The sequence below is a fragment of the Capricornis sumatraensis genome, chromosome 1 (genome assembly GCF_032405125.1).
Source record: "Capricornis sumatraensis isolate serow.1 chromosome 1, serow.2, whole genome shotgun sequence".
In the NCBI taxonomy this organism is placed as follows: domain Eukaryota; kingdom Metazoa; phylum Chordata; class Mammalia; order Artiodactyla; family Bovidae; genus Capricornis; species Capricornis sumatraensis.
In genome coordinates this window covers 59,159,188-59,183,612 of record NC_091069.1, presented here as the reverse complement: position 1 = coordinate 59,183,612, position 24,425 = coordinate 59,159,188, and the positions used below count along the sequence as shown (strand labels likewise).

The following is a 24,425-nucleotide window of genomic DNA, read 5'->3' as shown; positions in this document are numbered from 1 at the left end:
AATCTCTTTTAGGTGCGTGACCTTAGCCAAGTCGCATCTTTTCACGTCTTTCTCAGCTCCTTTTTTGTTTTATGTGAGTAGTAGTATCTGCCCCAGCAAAATTTATTCATCCAACGAACATTTACTGCATCTTACTAGGAGCTCCACACTTTTGGGTGCTGGGGGTGGATACATGGACTGTCCTTGAGTCCAGGCCTGAGAGGGAGCTGCAAGTGTTAAAGAATTAACTGTACTGAAATGGATGGTAATGACATAAGAGGAGTTTGAGAGCGAAGAGAATGAAGACGTCAAGTGAGCGAGCCCTTGAACATGAAGTGTCAAGGAAAGTCTCAGCTGCTGGGATGATGTGAGCACAGGCTCAAAGCTGTGGTTGCTAAACCAGGGCTCCGGGACCCTTATGTGCTTGCTTGTGGGGGAGCCAGGAGATTGGTTCTGTGTTTTCCAAACAACCTAAGGGAGATTGGCCATTCACTGAGGAGAAAGCTAATTAAAAAGTCAAGTTTTCTCAATTTTGCACTGGAACTAAATACCAGACTTAATTAGTAATATTAGCTCTTTCTTTCCAGAAGTCTTGAATATTGTGATTAGTACTTAAATAGTTTCTCTAAAGAGAGGAAAATTCATTAGAAGTGATATTTGGGGGACATATGAAATCATTTAAGACATGAGACAACCAAAAAATAAAGAAGAAAAAGACATGAGACAAGAGCCAAGTTAACAAAGGAACTTTGTTCAAAGAGTTAGAAGCCTAGGTTATGCCAGATTATGCGTGATACCAAGTAGTGTGGCCTTTATTCAGTGGGCACAGGGAGTTGTGAAAGTTGATCAGATCTCAATTATAGAAACAAAACTGTCAGAAGAGTGGAGGAAGGAAGAAACCAGAGGCAGGAAGTCTTTTTTTGTTCGTTTGTTTTGGGTTTTGTTTTCTGTTCATTTTTTTAGTCTTTTTTTTTTTTGGTTGTTTTTGTGTAGGTTGGATGTCTTTTTAAGATGTTCTAATGTCATAGAACAAGGCCACTGGGATGAAGAAGAATGAAAAGATTTAAAGGAAGCTTGAAAAACAGATCAGGAGTACACGACTGTTGCTGAAATGCAGGGGGTGAGGGAGGAGGCAGGTTTCATTTCTGATACAGATGTTCAGTGATAGGGTGGATGCAGAAAGCCTCGGGAGAGAAGGGACGCTTTCTGAACACCTTGTGGTGATGCCCTGCTGAAAATGCTGAACTGGGGTTGGGAGAGGGATGAGCTGTAAATACTACATTCGTTTAGGGAGCTGTCAGATTACACATACAGTAAGTGATGGACTTTGGATAAAACTAGAACTCCTCGGCCTACATTTTGGAGATTGAAAGCTGTCAGGATGGCAGGTGAGGATGGGGGCAAGGACTGGTCTAGAATGGGAGACAGCCAGTGTTCCAACTAAGGGTTTCCCTGGTGGCTCAATGGTAAAGAATCCACCTGCTGATGCAGGAGACATAGGAGACACAGGTTCAATTCCTGGGTTGGGAAGATCCCCTGGAGGAGGGCATGGCAACCCACTCCAGTATTCTTGCCTGGGAAGTCGCATGGACAATGGAGCCTGGTGGGCTATAGTCCATAGGGTTGTAAAGAGCTGGACACGACTGAGTGACTGAGCACACTCACTGTACTCCAGCTGCCACTGGAGGGACAAACCTGATGAGGGGAGGAGACCTGGCCTCAAGAGAGGTCATTGCAAACCTTTCTTGAAAGGGGCTTTGAAAAATCACACTATGAGTGAGAGAAAGTGCTTGCTGCTGAATCATCCAAACAAATGACTTTGTAAACTGAAGCAACCTGTAAGTGAGAGGAATTTCTAGAGTTTGCTGATAGCATTGATCAGTAGGCCATCTTCATCCCAGTAATGGATTATTATTATTATTATTATTATTTTACTCCCAGGAAATCGCCCTTTGAGGTTAACGACTCTTTGCCAGACTGGTTTTATCTTGAGACTCACCTCAGATACTTGTTAAGTCACCATCTCTGAAACCCCTCTGCAGAGGGAACCTCTGAATTTTCACTGGTTTTTAACAAGCACTCCAGATTATTTTGGTAATCAGGTCAATTTGAGTTATGCTGAGCTGGGTGAAATCGTCCTGTTTTATCCATGAAAAAGCAATTTGAATAGAACCATGAGCAGAACAACAGCAGGGCCGTGGGGATGGGCACACAGGGTTGACTTCAAAGCTGATTCTTTCCCCTGGAAATGCTGCCTGTGTAGTTCTTTTGATTTTTAAATAAGTTAAAGAGTTTTTCATCTCGTTCATAGAAACTGCCAAATAGAGTGGATCATGGGGAGATAAATGGCCTTAGATTCTCCCTGTTTTTTTTTTTTTTTTTTAAGGAAAGGGGAGGCCTTGATGTTTGTTCTAAGTGCTGCATCTTATTTTGACCTCTGGTTGTTCTGCATCCAGCTGGAGGACTGCTTTTCAGCAGTGTCTGTCTCCTTCATGTGGCTCTCAACCAATAGTATTTCAGAGCATCTCTCCAAGAATGTGATAAGATGTAACTGTTAAGTATCTCTTTGCCCTCCAGCTGTTACTTATTTCCAGCAGCAGCAGAAGGGAAAGCCCTCTTCCAGTGATGTGCTTAAGACAGAGCCCATAAATTGTAGCAGTGGGGATAATGAATTTTTTTTTTTGACACCTGACATGGGCTTCCCAGGTGGCTCAAGTGATAAAGAATCCACCTGCCAGTGCAGGAGATGCAGAAGGCACAGGTTCCATCCCTGGGTCAGGAAGATCCCCTAGAGAAGGAAATGGCAACCCATTCCAGTATTCTTGCCTGGGAAATCCCATGGACAGAGGAGCCTGATGGGCTACGTTCATGAGGTCTCAAAGAGTTGGACATGCCTGAGCATGCAAGAATTGACAGGGTTTGTTATGGAAATTTCTGTTATTCCCATTAAGAGGAGTTAAAAAGAATTAAGGATACACCATTCAAATCTAAGAACCAGATTATACTAAATATCAATGGCCAGTTAAGAGCGTGATGTACTTAACTGTTCCTGCCTGCATGTTTTTCTTTCTTTCACTTATTGCTTGAATTCACACATACCCTCTAGATACAATTCATCATCTGAAAATATCTTATTTTCTGAAAATATCTTGTTTATTTTAAAAAGCAGAATCTTTACATAAGACATATGCGTCTTTTTTTTAAAAGGGTTTATTCTTGGCTGTTTTGTCTTCGTTGCTGCTTGGGCTTTTCTCTAGTAGTGGTGAGCAGGGGGTTGCTCTCCATTTGCAGTGCTTTGGACCCTTATTGTGGTGGCTTCTCACCTTGTGGAGAATGGGCTCTAGGCACGCGGGCTTCAGTACTTGTGGCACACAGGCTCGGTAGCTATGGTTTGCAGGCTCTAGAGCGTGGACTCAGCAGTTATGACAGATGGGCTTAGTTGCTCTGCAGCATCTGGGTTCTTCCCAGACCAGAGATTGAACCCATACAGCAAAGTGACTCAGTTGTAAGTATATAATATACTCAATTATATATATATGTATATATATACACACATACATATATTATTTTTCATTTTATTTTCCCTGGTGGGTTGTCAGGTATGAATTTTTATACCTTTCATCATGATATAATTTTTTGGCTTACTTTATCCTTCTCCTCCAACTCCCAGTAGGTCTCTTTAGAATATGAGATAATGTGTGGGGAAGGAAGTCCAGTTGTTCCTTTTCTTTTGGTTTGTTACTTAAAATTACTAGTTTGTAGTATGGCAAAATCTGTATTTTCATAAATCCTGTTCAGTTGCTCAGTCGTGTCTGACTCTTTGCGACCCCATGAATTGCAGCACGCCAGGCCTCACCAACTCCCAGAGTTCACCCAAACCCACGTTCATCGAGTCAGTGATGCCATCCAGCCATCTCATCCTCTGTTGTCCCCTTCTCCTGCCCCCCATCCCTCCCAGCATCAGAGTCTTTTCCAATGAGTCAACTCTTCCCATGAGGTAGCACAAAGTACTGGAGTTTCAGCTTTAGCATCATTCCTTCCAAAGAAATCCCAGGGTTGATCTCCTTTAGAATGGACTGGTTGGATCTCCTTGCAGTCCAAGGGACTCTCAAGAGTCTTCTCCAACACCACACTTCAAACGCATCAATTCTTCGGCACTCAGCTTTCTTCACAGTCCAACTCTCACATCCATACATGACTACTGGAAAAACCATAGCCTTGATTAGATGGACCTTTGTTGGCAAAGTGATGTCTCTGCTTTTCAATATGCTATCTAGGTTGGTCATAACTTTCCTTCCAAGGAGTAAGCGTCTTTTAATTTCATGGCTGCAATCACCATCTGCAGTGATTTTGGAACCCCCCAAAATAACGTCTGACACTGTTTCCACTGTATCCCTATCTATTTCCCATGAAGTGATGGGACCAGATGCCATGATCTTCATTTTCTGAATGTTGAGCTTTAAGCCAACTTTTTCACTCTTCTCTTTCACTTTCATCAAGAGGCTTTTTAGTTCCTCTTCACTTTCTGCTGTAAAGGTGGTGTCATCTGCATATCTGAGATTATTGATATTTCTCCTGGCAATCTTGATTCCAGCTTGTGCTTCATCCAGCCCAGCGTTTCTCATGATGTACTCTGCATAGAAGTTAAATAAGCAGGGTGACAGTATACAGCCTTGACGTACTCCTTTTCCTATGTGGAACCAGTCTGTTGTTCCATGTCCAGTTCTAACTGTTGCTTCCTGACCTGCGTATAGGTTTCTCAAGAGGCAGGTCAGGTGGTCTGGTATTCCCATCTCTTTCAGAATTTTCCACAGTTTATTGTGATCCACACAGTCAAAGGCTTTGGCATAGTCAATAAAGCAGAAATAGATGTATTTCTGGAACTCTCTTGCTTTTTCCATGATCCAGCAGATGTTGGCCATTTGATCTCTGGTTCCTCTGCCTTTTCTAAAACCAGCTTGAACATCTGGAAGTTCACAGTTCACGTATTGCTGAAGCCTGGCTTGGAGAATTTTGAGCATTACTTTACTAGCATGTGAGATGAGTGCAATTGTGCAGTAGTTTGAGCATTCTTTGGCATTGCCTTTCTTTGGGGTTGGAATGAAAACTAACCTTTTCCCGTCCTGTGGCCATTCCTGAGTTTTCCAAATTTGCTGGCATATTGAGTGCAGCACTTTCACAGCATCATCTTTCAGGATTTGAAATAGCTCAACTGGAATTCCATCCCTCCACTAGCTTTGTTCGTAGTGATGCTTTCTAAGGCCCACTTCACATTCCAGGATGTCTGGCTCTAGGTGAGTGATCACACCATCGTGATTATCTTGGTCATAAAGATCTTTTTTGTACAGTTCTTCTGTATATTCTTGCCACCTCTTCTTAGTATCTTTTGCTTCTTTTAGGTCCATACCATTTCTGTCCTTTATTGAGCCCATCTTTGCATGAAATGTTCCCTTGGTATAGATAGGGAACTAAATTAAATTAACACTTTTATTCACTTGATAAATTTATTCATTTGCTAACTGAGTAAGTTCTCTGAAACGTTTCAAAGGAGTTTACTTGAACTGGCTTGTCTTATTTTCTTTGAAAGGTTTCAAAGGAGACTACTTGAACTGGTTTGTGTTGGTCAACTTGTAGCTTTACTTTGAATTTCTGTATATTATATATGAAGTAGAATTGATTAAAAATAGCATTTTATAATCCAAACCAGGAACATAACTGTCTATGCTTGGAAGTTGTATCGTCTTTGAGAAGTAGACAAATATACCTAACAAATTCCTAGAAGGACTGTTCAACACATCTTTTCTTTCCACAAATATTTATTGAGAGCTTGTCATGTATCTGGGGTGTATGTTCCAGGATGCGAAGGAACAGCAGGTACAAAGATCTGAGGGAAAATTACACACAATGTGTTTGAGGAATTGGGGGAATCAGTCTGGGGATATTGATTTTAGGTATGTGAACACTGAGAAGCCTGTTACACAGTCTGAATCTGGCAGGCAGTTAGATATGTATGCCCAGAGTTCAGGAAAGGGGCCTAGAACCAGAAATATAAATTTGGAAGTTGCAAATGTATGTTGTTATTGTTGCTGCTGCTCCTAGGTGGCTTCAGTCGTGTCCGACTCTGTGCGACCCCATAGATGGCCGCCCACTAGGCTCCTCTGTCCCTGGGATTCTCCAGGCAAGAATACTGGAGTGGGTTGCTATTTCCTTCTTCAGGGCATCTTCTCAACCCAGGGGTCAAACCCACGTCTCCTGCATTGCAGGTGGATTCTTTACTGTCTAAGCCACCAGGAATAGATGATATTTTAATCTAGGAGAGCACGAAAGAAAAGTACATGTTGGTAGAGAATATTTTTGGAGATAGGAGAGATGAGGAGCAACCAGGAAACGAGACTCAGAAAGGAAGCTTAGAATGGAGAAAAAATAATCAGGAGAGAACAGTGTCCTGGAAGCTGTGTGAAGGGTGGTTGACTGAGGATAAACAACCAGATCCTGATGTGTGTGTTATTCACTAAGTGGTGTCCCACTCTTTGCGACTCCATGGACTGGGGCCCCTTCAGGCTCCTCCTACTGTATAACACAGGGTTGTTCAGTGGCTCAGTCGTGTCCGACTCCTTGCAACCCCATGAACTGCAGCATGCCAGGCTTCCTTGTACTTCACCATCTCCTGGAGCTTGCTCAAACTCATGTCCATTGAGTCGGTGATGCCATCCAACAGTCTCATCCTCTGTTTTCCCCTTCTCCTCCTGCCTTCAGTCTTTCCCAGCATCAGGGTCTTTTCAAATGAGTTGGCTTTTCACATTCAGGTGGCCAAAGTATTGGAGCTTCAGCATCAGTCCTTCCAATGAATATTCAGAACTGATTTCCTTTAGGATTGACTAGTTTGGTCTCCTTGCAGTCCCAGGGACTCTTGAGAGTCTTCTCCAACACCACAGTTCAAAAGCATCAATTCTTCAGCACTCAGCTTTCTTCACAGTCCAACTCTCACATCCATACATGACTACTGGAAAAACCATAGCTCTGACTATACAGATCTTTGTTGGAAAAGTAATGTCTGCTTTTTAATATGCTGTCTAGGTTAGTCATAGCTTTTCTTTCAAGGAGCAGGTGTCTTTCAATTTCATGACTGCAGTCACCATCTGCAGTGATCTTGGAGCCCAGAAAAATAGTCTCTCACTGTTTCCATTGTTTCCCCATCTATTTGCCATGAAGGGATGGGACCGGATGCCATGATCTTACTTTTCTGAATGTTGAGTTTTAAGCCAGCTTTTTCACTCTCCTCTTTCACCTTCATTAAGAGGCTCTTTAGTTCTTCTTGATGTAACACAGGGAATTACATTCAATATCCTGTAATAAAGCAAAACGAAGAATATAAAAAAGAACATAGATGTATGTAACTGAATCATTTTGCTGTATACCGGAACCTAACGCAACACTGTAAATCAGCTACAATTGTTTTTTTTTTTAAGTGCCAGTAAACTAGGGGGAAAAATGTAGCTGATAGAGAACAGGAGAAGTGGCTGGTCACGTGCTACTGGATGGTCAAGTGAATGGGATTTGTCAGTGTGAAAGGCATGGGTGAGTCCCATGAAAGCCTTTTCAATGGAGGGGTAGAGGCAAAAACTTGATTAGAAATAGTTCAGTACAGGAAGGGGAGAGAGGATTTGGAGACTAAAACTGCAGAACACCTCTTTCAAGGAGCTTTGTTCCAAAGTGGGGCAAGCAATGGATTGGAAGCTGGAGCAGGGAGAGTTGATCATTATGTTTAATCTGGTTTGGTTTTTAAGTTGGGAGAAATAGTAGCAGGTTTGATGGCTGGGGGTGGGGAGTGCCGTGTTAGAGAAGAAATAATTGATGGGAAAGCAAGAGGAGAGGTTTTGAGGAACAAGTCCTCATATATGCATGGGGAAAGACCTGTTGCCTGAGTGGAAGTGTTGGGAGTGGATGGGAATGTGGACAGTTCATTTGCAGTACTAGGAGGCGAGGGGGATTTCATGGGTCCAAGTGCTGATACATAAAGAGATGAGATGGTGGGATCTCTTGATTATTTCTATTTTCATTAGTAAACATGTATCTAGGAGGCCTAGTCCCTGAGATATATGAGCTCGGAAGAAGTAGTGTAGGAAGTTTGAGGACAAAGGCAGAATGAAATAGTTAACCCAAGACAGTGGGAGAGGATAGACTAGAAACCATATTATGATTGTGGAACAACATTTGTAGCCCTTTAGATGTTGATGGTATATGAATAAAAGTGAGACCTGTCAGCATGGTTATCTGTCTTCAACTGCCCAGATGCAGGATGGAGCAAAGGCAGAAAGTTGAGTTTAACTCAGGCTGGAGTTCTGCTAGTCCAGTGTGATGTGTAGGAGAGGAAAAAGGGAGTTGAAGGCATGAGCAGGGAAGTGCTTAAGATGAAAAATGTGGAATTTTAAGCTGGATAAGAGGAACTTCGCTGGCAGTCTGGTGGTTAAGACTCAGCATTCCCAATGCAGGGGTCCTGGGTTCAATCCCTGGTCAGAGAGCTAGATCCCACACTCGGCAGCAAAGATCCCTCATGGGAGAACTAAGACTGGTGCTGTCAAGTAAATAAAAACTATCTTGGCTTTAAGGAAAAAACCAAAACCAAAACGAAAAACTGGATAAGGAAAAAGTGAAGGCATAATGGTAGTGAGGTCCAGGGCAACAGTGGTAGGATCAATAACTAATAGATTTTGGTGGGGTCAGAGAAGTAGAGGAGGTGAGCTGAAAAGAGGAGTTGGTGGCTTGGGGTTGGATTCTTAAAATTTCAGTGAGACAGAGAAGCTGTGATAGGTAATGACAAGGTCTTAGGTAAGGTCTGATCATGGGAATGACTGAGGCAAGGTAGACAGATCATGAAAACCCACAGAATGTGTTAATAGTGACAATGAACCAGGAGCCCAGAATTCCCAAGGAATGGAGCCAGCGACCCAAAGATGAAAAGTCAATTATTAGGAGGGGTAATGGATGCAATGATTTGATCCTGAGGGTTTTTAGAGAGGAAGGAAAGAAAATAGTCTAGAAATGGTAGCACGGTACGAGAACTACACTGGATCTGGTAAGGGTGATGGAGAAAAAAAATTCTCATAGCTTCTGAAGGAGTGTCCTCAGGTTTCTGTTAGAGCAAGAAGGTGAGTGGACATTCAGGGGAGGCTGTTTCAGGGTGAAGGCTTCGGGAATTGGGGAAATACAAGAGTAAAGGACAGAACAGGGTATGTTGAGTTCCAGGTGGGGATTAGAGTGTGGGGACGAGGAGTGACCTTGGACTCTGGGGCTTTTCATAAGTGGCACAGGCAGATAAAGGGCATAGTGCAGTTGTCTTGGAGGGCTCAAGACGAGGTGGAAAGACTGCAGGTGTCATGGGGATGTACCCCTGCTCCCTGCCCTTACAGATAGAGGCCGGGGAGCAGCTGGCTCCTTTCTTGCATTCCTTATTGGCTGCACTGGGTCTTTGTTGCTGCTCTTTGGCTTTTCTCTGGTTGTGGTGTGTGGACTTCTCCTTGTGGTGGCTTCTGTTGTTGTGGAGCACAGACTCTACAGCTTGGGCTCAGTAGTTGTGGCACACAGACTTACTTGTACCATGGTGTGTGGGGTCTTCCTGGACCAGAGATCAAACCCATGCCCCCGCACTGGCAGGTAGATTCTTATCCACTGGACCACCAGGGAAGTCCGGGAGAGGCTGGTTTCTTTTGAGTGTATGCCTTTGGTATCTTTTTAACTCTGTCCTTTTCGTTTTGAATTTTACAGATCATTAGTGATCATCAGCACTTTAGATGGCCGAATCGCTGCCTTGGATCCTGAGAATCATGGGAAAAAGCAATGGGATTTGGACGTGGGGTCTGGTTCCTTGGTGTCATCCAGCCTTAGCAAACCAGAGGTGAGAATTTTCTGCTATGTGTCGACAAGGAAACTTAGTTAAAATGAGCACTTGTTGCTATTACTAGTAGATACTTGCTTACAGGACTGGGGCTCAGGAGCTGATCACCTAGGTGTGGGGGCTGTCTATCTCTAGCAAGCTGTGTCCCCTGGAGGCATTTGCTTAGCTCTTCTTTCCCTCAGTTCCCCCTTCTGTAAGGTGAGGTGGATGGTGTAACCTACTTCTTAGGATTGTTTGGGGCCTGGAATGAGTTAATTGTATAAATGAGTAATTGAGGATACTATCTGCTGTACCAATAAAGCTCATTATCTGAGCTGTAACATGATCATAATTTCTTCTTCCTAACATCATCATCATCACCATCACGAGGTCCCTAGGAATAATAAAACAAATATAAACACCTGTGTTTTAACAGTTGGAAATACATATTGCAAAACCCCATGTATTCCCTATGTGTTCCCTCAGTTGTCCATCTTAATTTTAAATATAATTCATCTGAAATTTTCTTGTAATTTTAGACAAATTGGATTATTTGCAATTAGCTGCTTTCAAAACTTTTCTGGCACGTGACTCCTGAACTTGCGCAGGTGACTTAGCCCCTCAGAGCTTTAGCATCTGCATCAGTAAAGTCATGACATTGCCAACCTACCTCAATGAGAGGAGCAGGTTAAGGGGAATTAAATGACAGAAATTTATTTTTCTCACCTTTAGTCTAGACTCAGATGAAGTCTCTCTCCTTTTCTGGCACTCTACCCTCTTGTTTAAATCATTTAAAACAGGTCCCTCTTTTGAGTTATGACTGCTGACATGAAGCAGTCCTCTGTTTTCCAGAACATTCTCAGCCTTTTACCTTGTTATTAGAGGATAATCACTAGGGTACTCTTCCTCCTCCTGCCCCCACCCCTACTCTTTTTTTTTGGCCTCATGTTGTGGGATGTGGGATCTTAGTTCCCTAACCAGGAATCAAACCCAAGCCCCTTGCAGTGGAAGCATGCAGTCTTAAGCACTGGACCACCAGGGAAAGTGTTAGTCTCTCAGTCATGTCTAACTCTTCGTGACTTCGTGGACTGTAGCCCTGCCAGGCTCCTCTGTCCGTGGAATTCTCCAGACAAGAATACTGGAGTGGGTAGCCATTCCCTTCTCCAAGGGATCTTCCCCACCCAGGGATCGAACCCAGGTCTCATGCATTGCAGGCAGATTCTTTACTGTCTGAGCCACCAGGGAGGCCCCTCTGGAGCACCAGGGAAGTCCTCCATTTTTTCCCCCTTTCATTATCAATCTTTCCCTTTCCAAAAGCTTTTAAGCTGATAACAAGTTTGGGAAAAACCTAGCATGAGGGCCTTGAGAATGACCTGATTAGTGGTGATGGAATATTAGGATGGAAAAACTGCTATCAGTGACCCCACTGCCCTCTAGAAAACCCAGGTTGAATTGTGTTCTGGAGCACCCAGGCAGATACTTAAGGAGATGATACTTGCCCAACCTCCAAGCTTGCTGTGTGCTAAGCCTTGAGTAGACTTTCAGAGCACCTGCTGCTTATCCAGCAGTATGGCGAAAACATCTGTTGAGAATCGTGAACTTCTGTGTTGTGAATTATTAATATAAAAGCACTTTGATTATAAATTAAGTTACAAATTTTGAATCAGGTGCCGTAGTCAAATGAATCATTTATGAGAGTCATTTATTTGTGTCCTCCCGGGATAATGCCTGGGCATGCACATTCTGCTTTATTTTCAAACTAGACATAAAAGATGGTGAGCAAAATCAGAAGACTGTAAGCTGTTTACACCTGAGGTAACATTCTGGTGTGTTGTAGTGGTGTAAAGCATGTATGCTTTTACAAACTAAAATATGCATACTGACAAAAAGAGAAATTGCACGTTATGACAAATGGTTGTGATAACCTGAGTGCCATTGAGTGTGTTTAAATTATAAGCAGCTGGTCAACCTTGAAGCTTTTCTTTCAGTAGCAGCTATATTAGCTGTTTTTTAAACTACATTTCAATTTTCTCACTGTCCCTACCATTTTCTGTGGTTTATTAGGGCTCTCTTGTTTTTTGTTTTGAAATTTATTTATTTCAACTGGAAGATAATTCGTTTACAGTATTGTCATGGGTTTTGCCATACATCAGTAAGAATTAACCATAGGCATACATGTGTCTCCTCCATCCTGAACCCCCCTCCCACCTCCCTCCCCACCCCATCCCTCCAGGTTGTTACCGAGCACTGGTTCTGGGTGCCCTGCTTCAAATATCAGACTCGCACTGGTTATGGGGCTCTCTTGTTTTAAATGTCCTGTTTCTAGTTTAATAGAAGACAACTTGATGTTCCTGTATGCTTCTGCCTTCAACGTGTTGCATTGTTGTTTTGGTTGAGCTATATGAAGAAGAAAATCCACAGGTAGTTGGGAAAAGAGAGTATTTTAGTAGCCTTTTCAGATAATTGTGGTCATTCTTTTTTGGTGCTACACAAGAACAGGTGAAGGTTTCTGGAAGGTTAGTTGCCCTGTGGAATCTGAAATCATATCAATGAGCAGTTGTACTCTGTCGCAGTAACATCCATTGGCCTGTCTTGCTTTTTACTCATGCAGGATCTTCTAATATCATTGGGAAAATATTGATTCGTTGAGTTACACAGATCTTAAAAATGTTGACATATTTCCTTGTAGAATGTTTTGTAAAGTCAAACTTTTTATTATCCCCACCAATCTCGTGAGAAGATCCTTTAAGTACTGGGAAGCTCACATGGGAAGATACAGCTTTTACAAGATTCTAATTTTCACTTGGCAATTTAGATTTGATCATTAACATAGTCAATTGTTTTCCTCAAAGTAAGAGGTTCACTTTGTTTCTTTTTGAGAAAATGTCTGCCAGATACCCAAGTCTCATAATCATAGCTTTTCTCTCAGTTTTTCAAGTAAAAATGGAGCTTTGTGAGCAGTGCTGTTAGTTCAGCTCAAAACTCAATTTCACAAGTGCTTTTTCTCAGAACATGCTTCCGTTTGTGGCAGAAGTCCTTAATGTACACCTCCTGGTTGGTTGGGCAGAGTAGTAGAACGGTATGTGTTTGGGTCGCATCTGGATGAAATTAATTGTTATTGTTTCATCAGAACAGTCTTTTTTAAAGAAATTTATTTTTAATTGGAAAATAATTGCTTTACAATGTTGTGATGGTTTCTGCTGTTCATCAGCATGAATCAGCCATAGGCATACATATGTCCCCTCCCTCTTGAATATCCTTCCCACCTCCCTCCCCATTCCACCCCTCTAAGTTGTCCCAGAGCATCGGATTTGAGCTCCCTGCATCATACAGCAAATTCCCACTATCTCTTTTACATATGGTAATGTATATGTTTCAATACTGCTCTCTCAACTTGTCCCACCCTCTTCTTCCTCCACTTTGTTCATAAGTCTGTCCTCTATGCCTGCAGCTCCATTGATGCACTGCAAATAGGTTCATCAGTATCGTCTTTCTAGATTCTATATATATGCATATATATATATATATATATATATGCATATATGGTATTTGTTTTTCTCTTTCTGACTTACTTCACCCTGTATATAGGCTCCAGTTTCATCCACCTCATTAGAACTGACTCAGATGCTTTCCTTTTTATGGCTGAGTAATATTCTATTGTATATATGTAGCACAACTTCTTTATCCATTCATCTGTCAGTGAACATCTAGGTTGCTTCCATGTCCTAGCTATTGTAAATAGTGCTGCAATGAACGTTGGGGTATCATCAGAACATTCTTGAGTGAAACTTTTTTCCTTCTGTTTTGTCACAAGTGAAGATTCCAGGACTACAAATTGGTGCTAGATTCAGGCCAAAGCATCAGTTTTAGTTATGGTTGCTTCTTCACCATAAATGCAAATATCACCCCAGGGAAAGGCAAATAGCACCACCTTCTTATGAAAACCACTTGACCATCTGCACTTGAGACAGAATCCACAGACCATGCTTTGAGACCAACTGATCTAGTATATAATAGAAATATTAGGAGAGTATTGGTAAGGTTATAAACATTAACAAGGAGAGAGAACAGGTGAGCTTGGGTCACCTGTTATTCAGCAAGGTGTGTGTCACTCATCATCTAGAAGTTATGTTCAGAAACTGGACGACACACCACCAAAAGAGGAACAAAAACTGCTATTTGAAATGCCCCAGATTGGATGCATAGCGTGACAATACCCTTCTGAATGCATCTGATAGACTATTTTATGACAGTCCTTAGCTTTTAGGGAGAAAAATTAATTTTCTTTGTCTGAAGCTCAGCATTTGCTAGGGCAAGTAGTGTAGAGAGAAGGACTGGGTAGAACCCAGCAGGCAGAAGGAACTGGTGGGGAGATGTAACAGGAGCCACCCAGGTGACATAAGTCTCCATTTGTTGACTCCTCTATTAGAACGTCAGTTTCTCCATACTTTCATCAGGAGTGGTATGAAGATGAAACAGATTAAACCCAGAAGACCAGAGAAGGTGTATTCTTTATGCTGCTGCTGCTGAGTCGCTTCAGTAATGTCCGACTCTGTGCAGCCCCATAGATGGCCTCCCACCAGGCTCGTCCCTGGGATTCTTCAGGCAAGAACACTGGAGTGGGTTGGAGTGCATTTCCTTCTCCAATGCATGAAAGTGAAAAGGGAAAGTGAAGTCGCTCAGTCGTGTCCGACTCTTAGCGACCCCATGGACTGCAGCCTACCAGGCTCCTCCGTCCATGGGATTTTCCAGGCAAGAGTACTGGAGAGGGGTGCCATCGCCTTCTCCAATTCTCTGTGCAGTGATTATTTTTTATTTTTATTCTTTTGCTATCTATTTGTTTATCTTTGACTGCACTGGGTCTTCATTGCTTTGTGGACTTTCTCTAGTTGTGGTGCATGGGCTTCTCACTGCAGTGCCTTCTCTTACTGCAGAGCCCAGGCTCTAGGCACATGGGATTCAGTAGTTGCAGCATGTGGGCCCTATAGTGGAGGCTTACTAGTTGTGGTGCATGGGCTCAGCTGCCCGATGACATATAGAAACCTCCTGGACCAAGGACCAAACCTGTGTCCCCTGCATTGGCAGGCGGATTCTTAACAACTGGACCACGAGGAAAGTCCTCTGTGCAGTGGTGATTAAAGTGACTGACTGATCTGATGCTTCCCAGGTGACTCAGTGGTAAAGAAACTTTTAAAGTTATCAGTGCTAGGGGAACTGGTTGTGAGTCGCATGTACTTCTGCTTGATAATAAAGTCAGATCATCACAGGAACTTTGCAGTCTGTGTGGTGTGGAGTGAGCACCGGGGTTCAGGGGCTCGTTCTAGTTGATATGCCGCTGTTAACTGGCTGTGTGACTTGGCTAAATTATTCCAGTTGTTGTTGCTGTTGTTCAGTCGCTCAGTCGTGTCTGACCCTTTGTGACCCCGTGGACTGCAGTGCTCCAGGCTTCCTTGTCCTTCACTATCTCCCAGAGCTTGCGCAAACTCATGTTCTTTATTTCAGGAGAGCTTTAATTTCCTTCTCTGTAAAATGATGGATAGGACTAAATTTCTAAAGATTGTCCTAATCTCAGGGCTCAGGTACCATCAAATACACAAAACACCCTTATAAATTATCTAGAGGAATTTTTTGACTTCCCTTTTTATTACCAAGAGTTGACTCATTGGAAAAGACTCTGATGCTGGGAGGGATTGGGGGCAGGAGAAGGGGATGACAGAGGATGAGATGGCTGGATGGCATCACTGACTCGATGGACGTGAGTCTGAGTGAACTCTGGGAGTTGGTGATGGACAGGGAGGCCTGGCGTGCTGGGATTCATGGGGTCGCAAAGAGTGGGACACGACTGAGCGACTGAACTGAACTGAACTGAAGGATTCTTTTAAAAATAGCACAAATTCATGACCATTAGGTACATATCTCGTTGCCTCTCGACCTACTCTGATGATGCCCTTAACCTTTTCTGATTCAAAAGGCATAAAAATAGTTTATTATGTTGTTTTAGTCATGTTTCAATTATGTTAAGGAAAAAAATAAGTTCCCAGAGGATAAGAGAGATTGACAGTTCCATTAAAAACAAAGGTTTCACATTATTTTTAGAATGAATTGTAAGCTGCAGGAAGGTTGAGTTGCCTTGGGACAGAGATCTGATTTGCCGCTCTTTCCTCTTAACTAGGTATTTATAAACTTCCTCAAAAGAATAGTGATATAAACCAAGCTAAAATGTGTGTGTGTCTGTGTCTGTGTGTCAGAATGAATGATGAACCTAAAGTTTACTCGGTTAGCTTTAGTACATGTGCTCCTAGGTTCTATATCTAATACTTTCTTTAAAAATTATTTATTTTTAATTGATGGATAATTGCTTTATAATATTGTACTGATTTCTGCCATATATCGACATGCATCAGCCATAAATATACATATGTCCCCTCCCTCCTGAACCTCCCTTCCACCTCCTATCCCGTCCCACCCCTCTAGGCTGTCACAGAGCCACAGTTTGAGTTCCCTGAGTCATACAGCAAACTCCCACTGGCTATCTATTTAAATCTAATACTTTTGACAGTAGTTAAGAATTATGTTTTCAGTTTTCAGAAGGACCACCTGAAATCCAATTTGCTTTTTTCTAGTGATTTACATGCAGAGTCAAAGCACTCAGGAGATTTGGCCATGGTTCTTCACTGGTGGTTTTAAAATTTTGTTTTGTGACATCAGTTCAGTTCAGTTCAGACACTCAGTCGTATCTGACTCTTTGTGACCCCATGTACCGCAGCACGCCAGGCCTCCCTGTCCATCACTAACTCCTGGAGTTTACCCAAACTTATGTCCGTTGAGTCAGTGATGCCATCCAACCATTTTATCCTCTGTCGTCCCCTTCTCCTCCTGCCTTCAATCCTTCCCAGCATCAGGGTCTTTTCAAATGAGTCAGTTTTTCGCATCAGGTGGCCAAAGTATTGGAGTTTCAGCGTCAACATCCATCCTTCCAATGAACACTCAGGACTGATCTCCTTTAGGATGGACTGGTTGGATCTCCTTAGCATGTTTTTTTTTTTAATCTATTTATTTATTTAAATTGGAGGCTAATTACTTTACAATATTGTAGTGGTTTTTGCCATACATTGACATGAATCAGCCATGGGTGTACATGTGTTCCCCATCCTGAACCCCCCTCCTACCTCCTTCCCCATCCCATCCCATCCCTCAGGGTCATCTCAGTGCACCAGCCCTGAGCACCCTGTCTTATGCATCAAACCTGGACTGGTGATCTGTTTCACATATGATAATATACATGTTTCAATGCTATTCTCTCAAATCATCCCACCCTCACCTTTTCCCACAGAGTCCAAAAGACTGTTCTGTACATCTGTGTCTCTTTTGCTGTCTTGCATATAGGGGCATCATTACCATCTTTCAAAATTCCATGTATATGCATTAGTATACTGTATTGGTGTTTTTCTTTCTGACTTACTTCATTCTATATAATAGGCTCCAGTTTCATCCACCTCATTAGAACTGATTCAGTCTAATGCATTCCTTTTAATGGCTGAGTAATATTCCATTGTGTATATGTACCACAGCTTTCTTATCCATTTGTCTGCCAGTGGGCATCTAGGTTGCTTCCATGTCCTGGCTATTGTAAATAGTAGCTGGTTTTTCTTTGGGGTCTCTAGATGGCATTAGGATCACAGTTCACCAAATCTAAGTAGACATCAGATTATTGAACTATCTGCTTCTCTGTGTTTTGAAACACAGTTATAAATGCAAAGACCTTCCTTCTCTGTATTTAGAATGCATATTATAACTGTGTATATATAGCTAGTCTGTCCTTAGACAATATCTTTACCTTTTCTTTATTTAGAGATACTATATTTGTTTTTTGTTTCATTTTTCTGTAAAATGTCCTCCCCTTTTTCCCTCTTAAAAGGAACAAACAATTCTATTATAGGTCTATACTTAGAGTTTGGGGTTTTGTTTTATTTTATTTTAGGCATGTTTCTCCCCAAGGGACACACTGCCTTTTGGTTTCAGACAGGTGCAGAAACAACTATAATCCGAGAGCCTTCCAGCCTCCTCCCTGCCCTGCATCAGACTGCATTTGTTAAGATGGGCCTTCAAGAGGGTGAGGGTTGGTGGAGGGAGCCTTTGAAAAAGAGTACATTTTTAATGGTTACTTGATTTGTTCATAAAGGGTCCATCAGTAGACCGTTTTGAGCATTGCTTTATTTAAAGAGACTCTGTAATCTCTTCTAAAGATTCTCTAATTTATACTGAAAGATGTCTGATCATTTGGCAGTTTTTCATTTGTACAAAAACTAGCACAATGTGAGTCTTAGATGAGCACCATCTCAGATGGTGGTTTATTTGGAAAAGTCGCTGTCAGTCATGGAGCAAGCCAATATTTAAATAATTGCTTAGGCTAATTGCTTTTCTTTTAATTATAGAAGTGAAGCAGTGCTTTGATATAGTTTTGTCTTATTCACCGCTTAGCGTGGCTGAAAGCAGTGCTGTGAACTAAATCGATTTATTCCACCGTGCATGTTGTCAAATGAGAAATTGATTGGCTCTGTTTTGTAGAAAACTGACTCATTATGCATATTGTTTATCTACTTTATGGATGTTTATTAATCTAAGTGAAGGCAGAGGCAGTTCCTAAACTCTATTTTTTACCATGAATGCCGAAAGTATACCTAAGCAGTTAAGCTAGTCATTTTCCTTGAGGTATTTTGTTTTATAGGTTGAGTATAGGTTAAGGAAAGAAAGAATGAAAAAATGAGTATCTACTTGGTATCTCACTGCTCTTGGGCAATAATTCAGAATCTTTGATGATTATAAATACCAAATTACTTCAGGATTTGTTTTTTCTTCTGCATTTTCTTTCTTTCTTCTTCTTCTTTTAAATCTACATTTCCTTTTAAACATGTCACACAGGATGCCTTTGACTAATATCCAAATCTACTGAAAGATTTCATAATTCTTCATGTTCAATCAACTAACTAGTTGTTAACCCTGAGGCCCTCTCCTTCATCCTTGAGGAGGTATGATTCCCTGGAACACCGAACTTCCAGCAGATAAGCTTCCTCTACTCTCCCTGTCACATTAATTTCAACATTCTCATTGAAATTTAGGGACAAAGACATCATGTGTTAGTCACTCAGTCGTGTCTGACTCTTTGCGACCCGCCATGGACTGTAGCCTGCCAGGCTCCCCTGTCCATGGAATTCTCCAGGCAAGAATACTGGAGAGGGTTGCCATTCTCTTCTCCAAGGGGTCTTCCCAGCCCAGGGATAGAACCTGGGTCTCCTGCACTACAGGCAGATTCTTTACCATCTGAGCCACCAGGGAAGCTCATAATCGAGAGCACACTTACCATGGTGCTCAATGTACTGTGAGCACCTGACTGCTGCTGCTGCTTTTTCTTTTTTTTTAATATTTATTTATTTTGCGGCATTGGGTCTCAGTTGTGGCACACGGGATCTTTCACTGCCATGTGCAGGCTTCTCTGTAGTTGCAGCTCGTGGGCTTAGTTGCCCTGCAGCACGTGGGATCTTAGTTCCCCAACCAGGAATGGAACCCACGTCCCCTGCATTGAAAGGTGGATTCTTAACCACTGGACCATGAGAGAAGCCCCTGCTTCTTAACCCTAGTGAGAGAGTCAGTGGTACTTGAACTTTAACACACCCAAACTCAACTGGTCTTTAAGGCGGCAGAGGGTCCTGCAGGACTGTGCGGCTGGTGTTACAGCAACGCGCAGGTCCAGTAAGATCCTAGCCGTTATGGAACTTATGTGGCACTATGTGGAGCTAGCAGGGGAGCCAGATATAAAATTACTATAGTGTAAATATCATAGTCGAATTACGGTAACTGCTACAAGGAAGGATAGAACTAAGAGACGCTTAGCAAGGGTACCTGACCTCCCAAGGTGGGAGGTCAGAGAGCGCTGCTCAGAAGAAATGGTGTTTACAACTGAGATCCTTTGAGGACAAAGAGCTGTAAGAGATGGACAGAGATGCAGAGAAGGACTGCTCTGGGAGAAGAAATGGCCAGCATCAAGGCCTTGCAGTAGGAATGATCATGGTGTGCTCAGAGCACCTAAAGAAGGCGAGGATGGCAAGTAGGATGAGGGTGAGGTAGAGATGAATCCATAGAGGGAGGCTGGGCTCAGGCTATACGGGGTCTCATAATGTATGGGAAGCGTTTTGGATTTCATCCACAGCCATGGGAAGCCACTGAAAGGTTTTAACTGGGAGAGACTCCTGCATGGTCAAAATGGAAAGGGTTTTTTGACATTCTGTTTTGCGGAGACTTTCAGTGAGGCCGATGAATTAGAAGTTTGGCACAGTGAGACATTTGTATTATCAGCCAGTTATCTCTAACTGTGGAAGCATTTATATTTAGAAAATATTTGTAAAGGGACTTCCCTGGTGGTCTAGTGGCTGGGACTCCGTGCTCCCAGTACAGGGGACCCAGGTTCAATCCCTGGTTATGGAAGTAGATCCCATGAGTGTGCTCAGTCTCTTTGTGAACCCCGTGGACTGTAGCCCCCCAGGCTCCTCTGTCCATGGGATTTTCTGCATGTCACAACTAAAAAGTCACATGCAGCAACTAAAAGATCCTGCATGCTGCCATGAAAATTAAAGATCCTGAGTGCTGCAACTAAGACCTGGTGCAGCCAAATAAATAAATAAAAAGAAAATATTTATGATGTATTCACACCAGCTAGAAGTTGTGTGGAAATCTGGAAGAAAGTAGACAAATTCTTAAAATCCTACTAAACCAATCCCTCCTGTACTCTGCTGACTATGTATATTGTCTGTACTAATCATAGTATACTATGTTACATAGTTGTACTAACCATCACTTTGCCGACAAAGGTCCATCTAGTCAAAGCTATGGTTTTTCCAGTAGTCTTGTATGGATGTGAGAGTTGGACCATAAAGAAGGCTGAACGCCAAAGAATTGATGCTTTTGAACTATGGTGTTGGAGAAAACTCTTGAGAGTCCTTTGGACTACAAGGAAATCAAACCAGCCAATCCTAAAGGAAGTCATTCCTGAATATTCATTGGAAGGACTGATGCTGAAGGTGAAGCTCCAATACTTTGGCCACCTGATGGGAAAAGCCGACTCACTGGAAAAGGTCCTGATGCTGGGAAAGGTTAAAGGCAGGAGGAGAAGGGGACTACAGAGGACGAGATGGTTGGAATGCATCGCCTACTCAATGGACAGGAGTTTGAGCAAGCTTCAGGAGGTGGTGAAGGACAGGAAAGATTCACTTGCTTCAGTCCATGGGGTCGCAAAGAGTCAGACACGACTGAGCAACTGAACAACAACCACCATAGAAAATGGACTGGAAGAGGAAGAAGAGCAGAAGTGTGGAGACCAGTTAAGAGACTAGTCTGGAACAGATGGCGATAGCTTGGATTGGAGTGAGACAGAGGAAGTGGAGGGAAGTAAAGTGATGGATCGAAGAGAAGTTTAGGGAGGGAAGTCTTTGTGAAATTAAAAAGCCAAAGGAGGAATTAGTAACTTAAGAACAGGTGTAGAGAGGGAGAACATGAATTTGTTTAGATGTGATGAGTTCAAAGTGACTTTGAGAGCTCTCCAAGCAGAGATGTCAAGAAGGCATTTGTATATACGGGTCTGGTGCTCACAGAGGAAAAGTCTGCGTTGAAGAGAAAAGTTAGAAGTGTTAGTATCCTGGGAACTGAGAGAAACCGTCACCCGGCAGAGGAGTATGGTGAGAAAATGACCTCCAGCCAACCTTTCCGAACCCCTAACACTTTTTATTTAATTTTCACAAACTTTATTGGAGTTTGTGCTTTACAATGTTGGGTTGGTTTCTGCTGTACAGCAAAGTTAATCCGCTATACATATATCCCCTCATTTTTGGGTCTCATTCCCATTTAGGTCATCACAGAACAGAGTAGAGTTCCCTACGCTCTGTGGTAGGTTCTCATCAGTTACCTGTCTTAGGCATAGTATCTGTAGTGTATGCGTGTCCATCCTAGTCTCCCAATTCTTCCCACCCCCACTTTTCCTCCTTGGGATCCATATTTGTTCTCTACATCTGTGTCTCTATTCTGCTTTGTAAATAAGGTCATCTATATCAATTTTTTCTTGATTCCTCATATGTGTATTAATATACAATATTTGTTTCTCTCTTTCTGACTTACTTCACTCTCTGACAGTTTCTGGGTCTATCCATGTCTCTATAAATGACCCAGTTTTGTTCCATTTTATGGCTGAGTAGAATCCCTAACATATGAAAATTCAAGTAGCGAGTGATGAATCAGAGAGAAAAGGGTTTCAAGGATAGATTAGCTTTAGTAGGATTTTAAGATTTTCTTGCTCTCTTGTAGATTTCCCCACCTCTTGGTTGGTGTGAATTCTTTAAAAGTATTTACAAATATACTTAGAATGCAGATGCCTCACTAAGAGAACCCTTTGATTCATCAAAGTCTGATTGAAAGTCTTCAAGTAGAAGAAAATGTTTAAAAAAAAAAAAACCACCACCAAAACCCTTTCTGTTTTGACTGTGGAAGAATTGGGGGAACAGAAGAAGGAATGGGAAAAGCAGGATCCTCAAAATGGTAGAAACATTCATCAGTAGTTTGGGGACCAAGAGATATACCTTTTTAAAAATTAATTAATTTTAATTGGAGAATAATTACTTTACAATATTATGGTGGTTTTTGTCATACGTCGACATGAATCAGCCATGGGTGCACGTTTCCCCCCATCCCGAACCCCCTCCCCCCACCCTCCCCCCATCCCTCTGGGTTGTCTCAGGGCAGTGATTTTGGGTACCCTGCTTCATGCATCCCCCACTCCAGTACTCTTGCCTGGAAAATCCCATGGGTGGGGGAGCCTGGTAGGCTGCAGTCCATGGGGTCGCTAAGAGTCAGACACGACTGAGCGATTTCACTTTGACTCTTCACTTTCATGCATTGGAGAAGGAAATGGCAACCCACTCCAGTGTTCTTGTCTGGAGAATCCCAGGGACGGGGAAGCCTGATGGGCTGCCGTCTATGGGGTCTCACAGAGTCGGACACGACTGAAGCGACTTAGCAGCAGCAGCAGCAGCTTCATGCATCAAACTTGCACCGGTCATCTATTTTACCTATGGTAATATACATGTTTCAGTTCTAGTCTCTCAGATCATTCCACCCTCGCCTTCTCCCACAGAGTCCAAAAGTCTCTTCTTTACATCTGTGTCTCTTTTGCTGCCCTGCATATAGGATTATTGTTACCATCTTTCTAAATTTCATATATATGTGTTAATATGCAATATTTGTGTTTCTCTTTCTGACTTACTTCACTGTATATAATAGGCTCCAGGTTCATCCACCTCATTAGAACTAACTCAAATGTGTTCCTTCTTATAGCTGAGTAATATTCCATTGTGTATTATGTACCACAACTTCTTATCCATTTGTCTGCTGATGGTTGCTTCCATGTCCTGCTGCTGCTGCTGCTGCTGCTGCTAAGTCGCTTCAGTCGTGTCCGACTCTGTGCAACCCCATTGACGGCCTCCTACCAGGCTCCTCTGTCCCTCGGATTCTCCAGGCAAGAACACTGGAGTGGGTTGCCATTTCCTTCTCCACTGCAGAAAAGTGAAAAGTGAAAGTGAAGTTGGTCAGTTGTGTCTGACTCTTAGCGACCCCATGGACTGCACCCTACCGGGCTCCTCCGTCCATGAGATTTTCCAGGCAAGAGTACTGGAGTCGGGTGCCATTGCCTTCTCCGCTTCCATGTCCTAGGTATTGTAAACAGTGCTTCAGTGAACATTGGGGTATATATATCTCTTTCATTTCTGGTTTCCTTAGGGTGTATGCCCAGCAGTGGGATTGCTGGGTATTATGGCAGTTCTCTTCCCAGTTTTTAAAGGAATCTCCATACTGTTCTTCACAGTGGCTATACCAGTTTGCATTCCCACCAACATTGTAAGAGGGTTCCCTTTTCTCCACACCCTCTCCAGCATTTATTGTAGACATACCTTTTTACATAGCTGTGGAGGGGACTTTCCTGTGGTCCAGTGGTTAAGACCCCAAGCTCCTGATTCAGGAGGCCCAGATTTCATCACTGATCAGGGAACTAGAGGCAAATCCAGCATCTAAAGCCAAACAAGGGGAGTTCTTTTTTTTTTTTAGGAAAATTCTAGCTAAGAAATGAAGAAAGAATGATAGGATTGGAAGTCATTCTCTGATCATTTTATTGAAGTAGTAGATCCTCAGTTGATACTAAAATGGTGAAAAGTTGATGGGACTCTGTAAAATGGAGGGACCAGACTGACTCCACTGAATCCACTGATTAATAGTAACAATATGGCATAACTCAGGGGTTGGCAAACTTTTTCTATAAAGTGCTAGATAGTAAATGTCTTGGGCTTTGTGAGCTATGTGGTCTTTATACTTGTAGTGCAAAAGCAGCCATAGGCGATACAGAAGTGAATGAGAATGTCTGACCTCTATTGTTAATATAATAGGAAGTATACAGCACAGCCTGTGAGGTAGTCTTGTCCCAAAACATCAAGGCTGCATCAGATCAAAGCTCCAGTTTTTATTACACCTTTTAAAGAAA

At 42.5% G+C, this 24,425-nt stretch overlaps 1 protein-coding gene across 1 annotated transcript in view; it reads left to right on the top strand.

Moving 5' to 3' along the window:
* EIF2AK3 (eukaryotic translation initiation factor 2 alpha kinase 3) overlaps positions 1 to 24,425 on the top strand; it is an 81,802-nt gene that overhangs the window by 7,396 nt on the left and 49,981 nt on the right. The window contains exon 2 of the mRNA XM_068971642.1: positions 9,745 to 9,874. Within this exon, the coding sequence (XP_068827743.1) occupies positions 9,745 to 9,874 (130 nt within the window). The remainder of the gene's footprint in view (positions 1 to 9,744; positions 9,875 to 24,425) is intronic.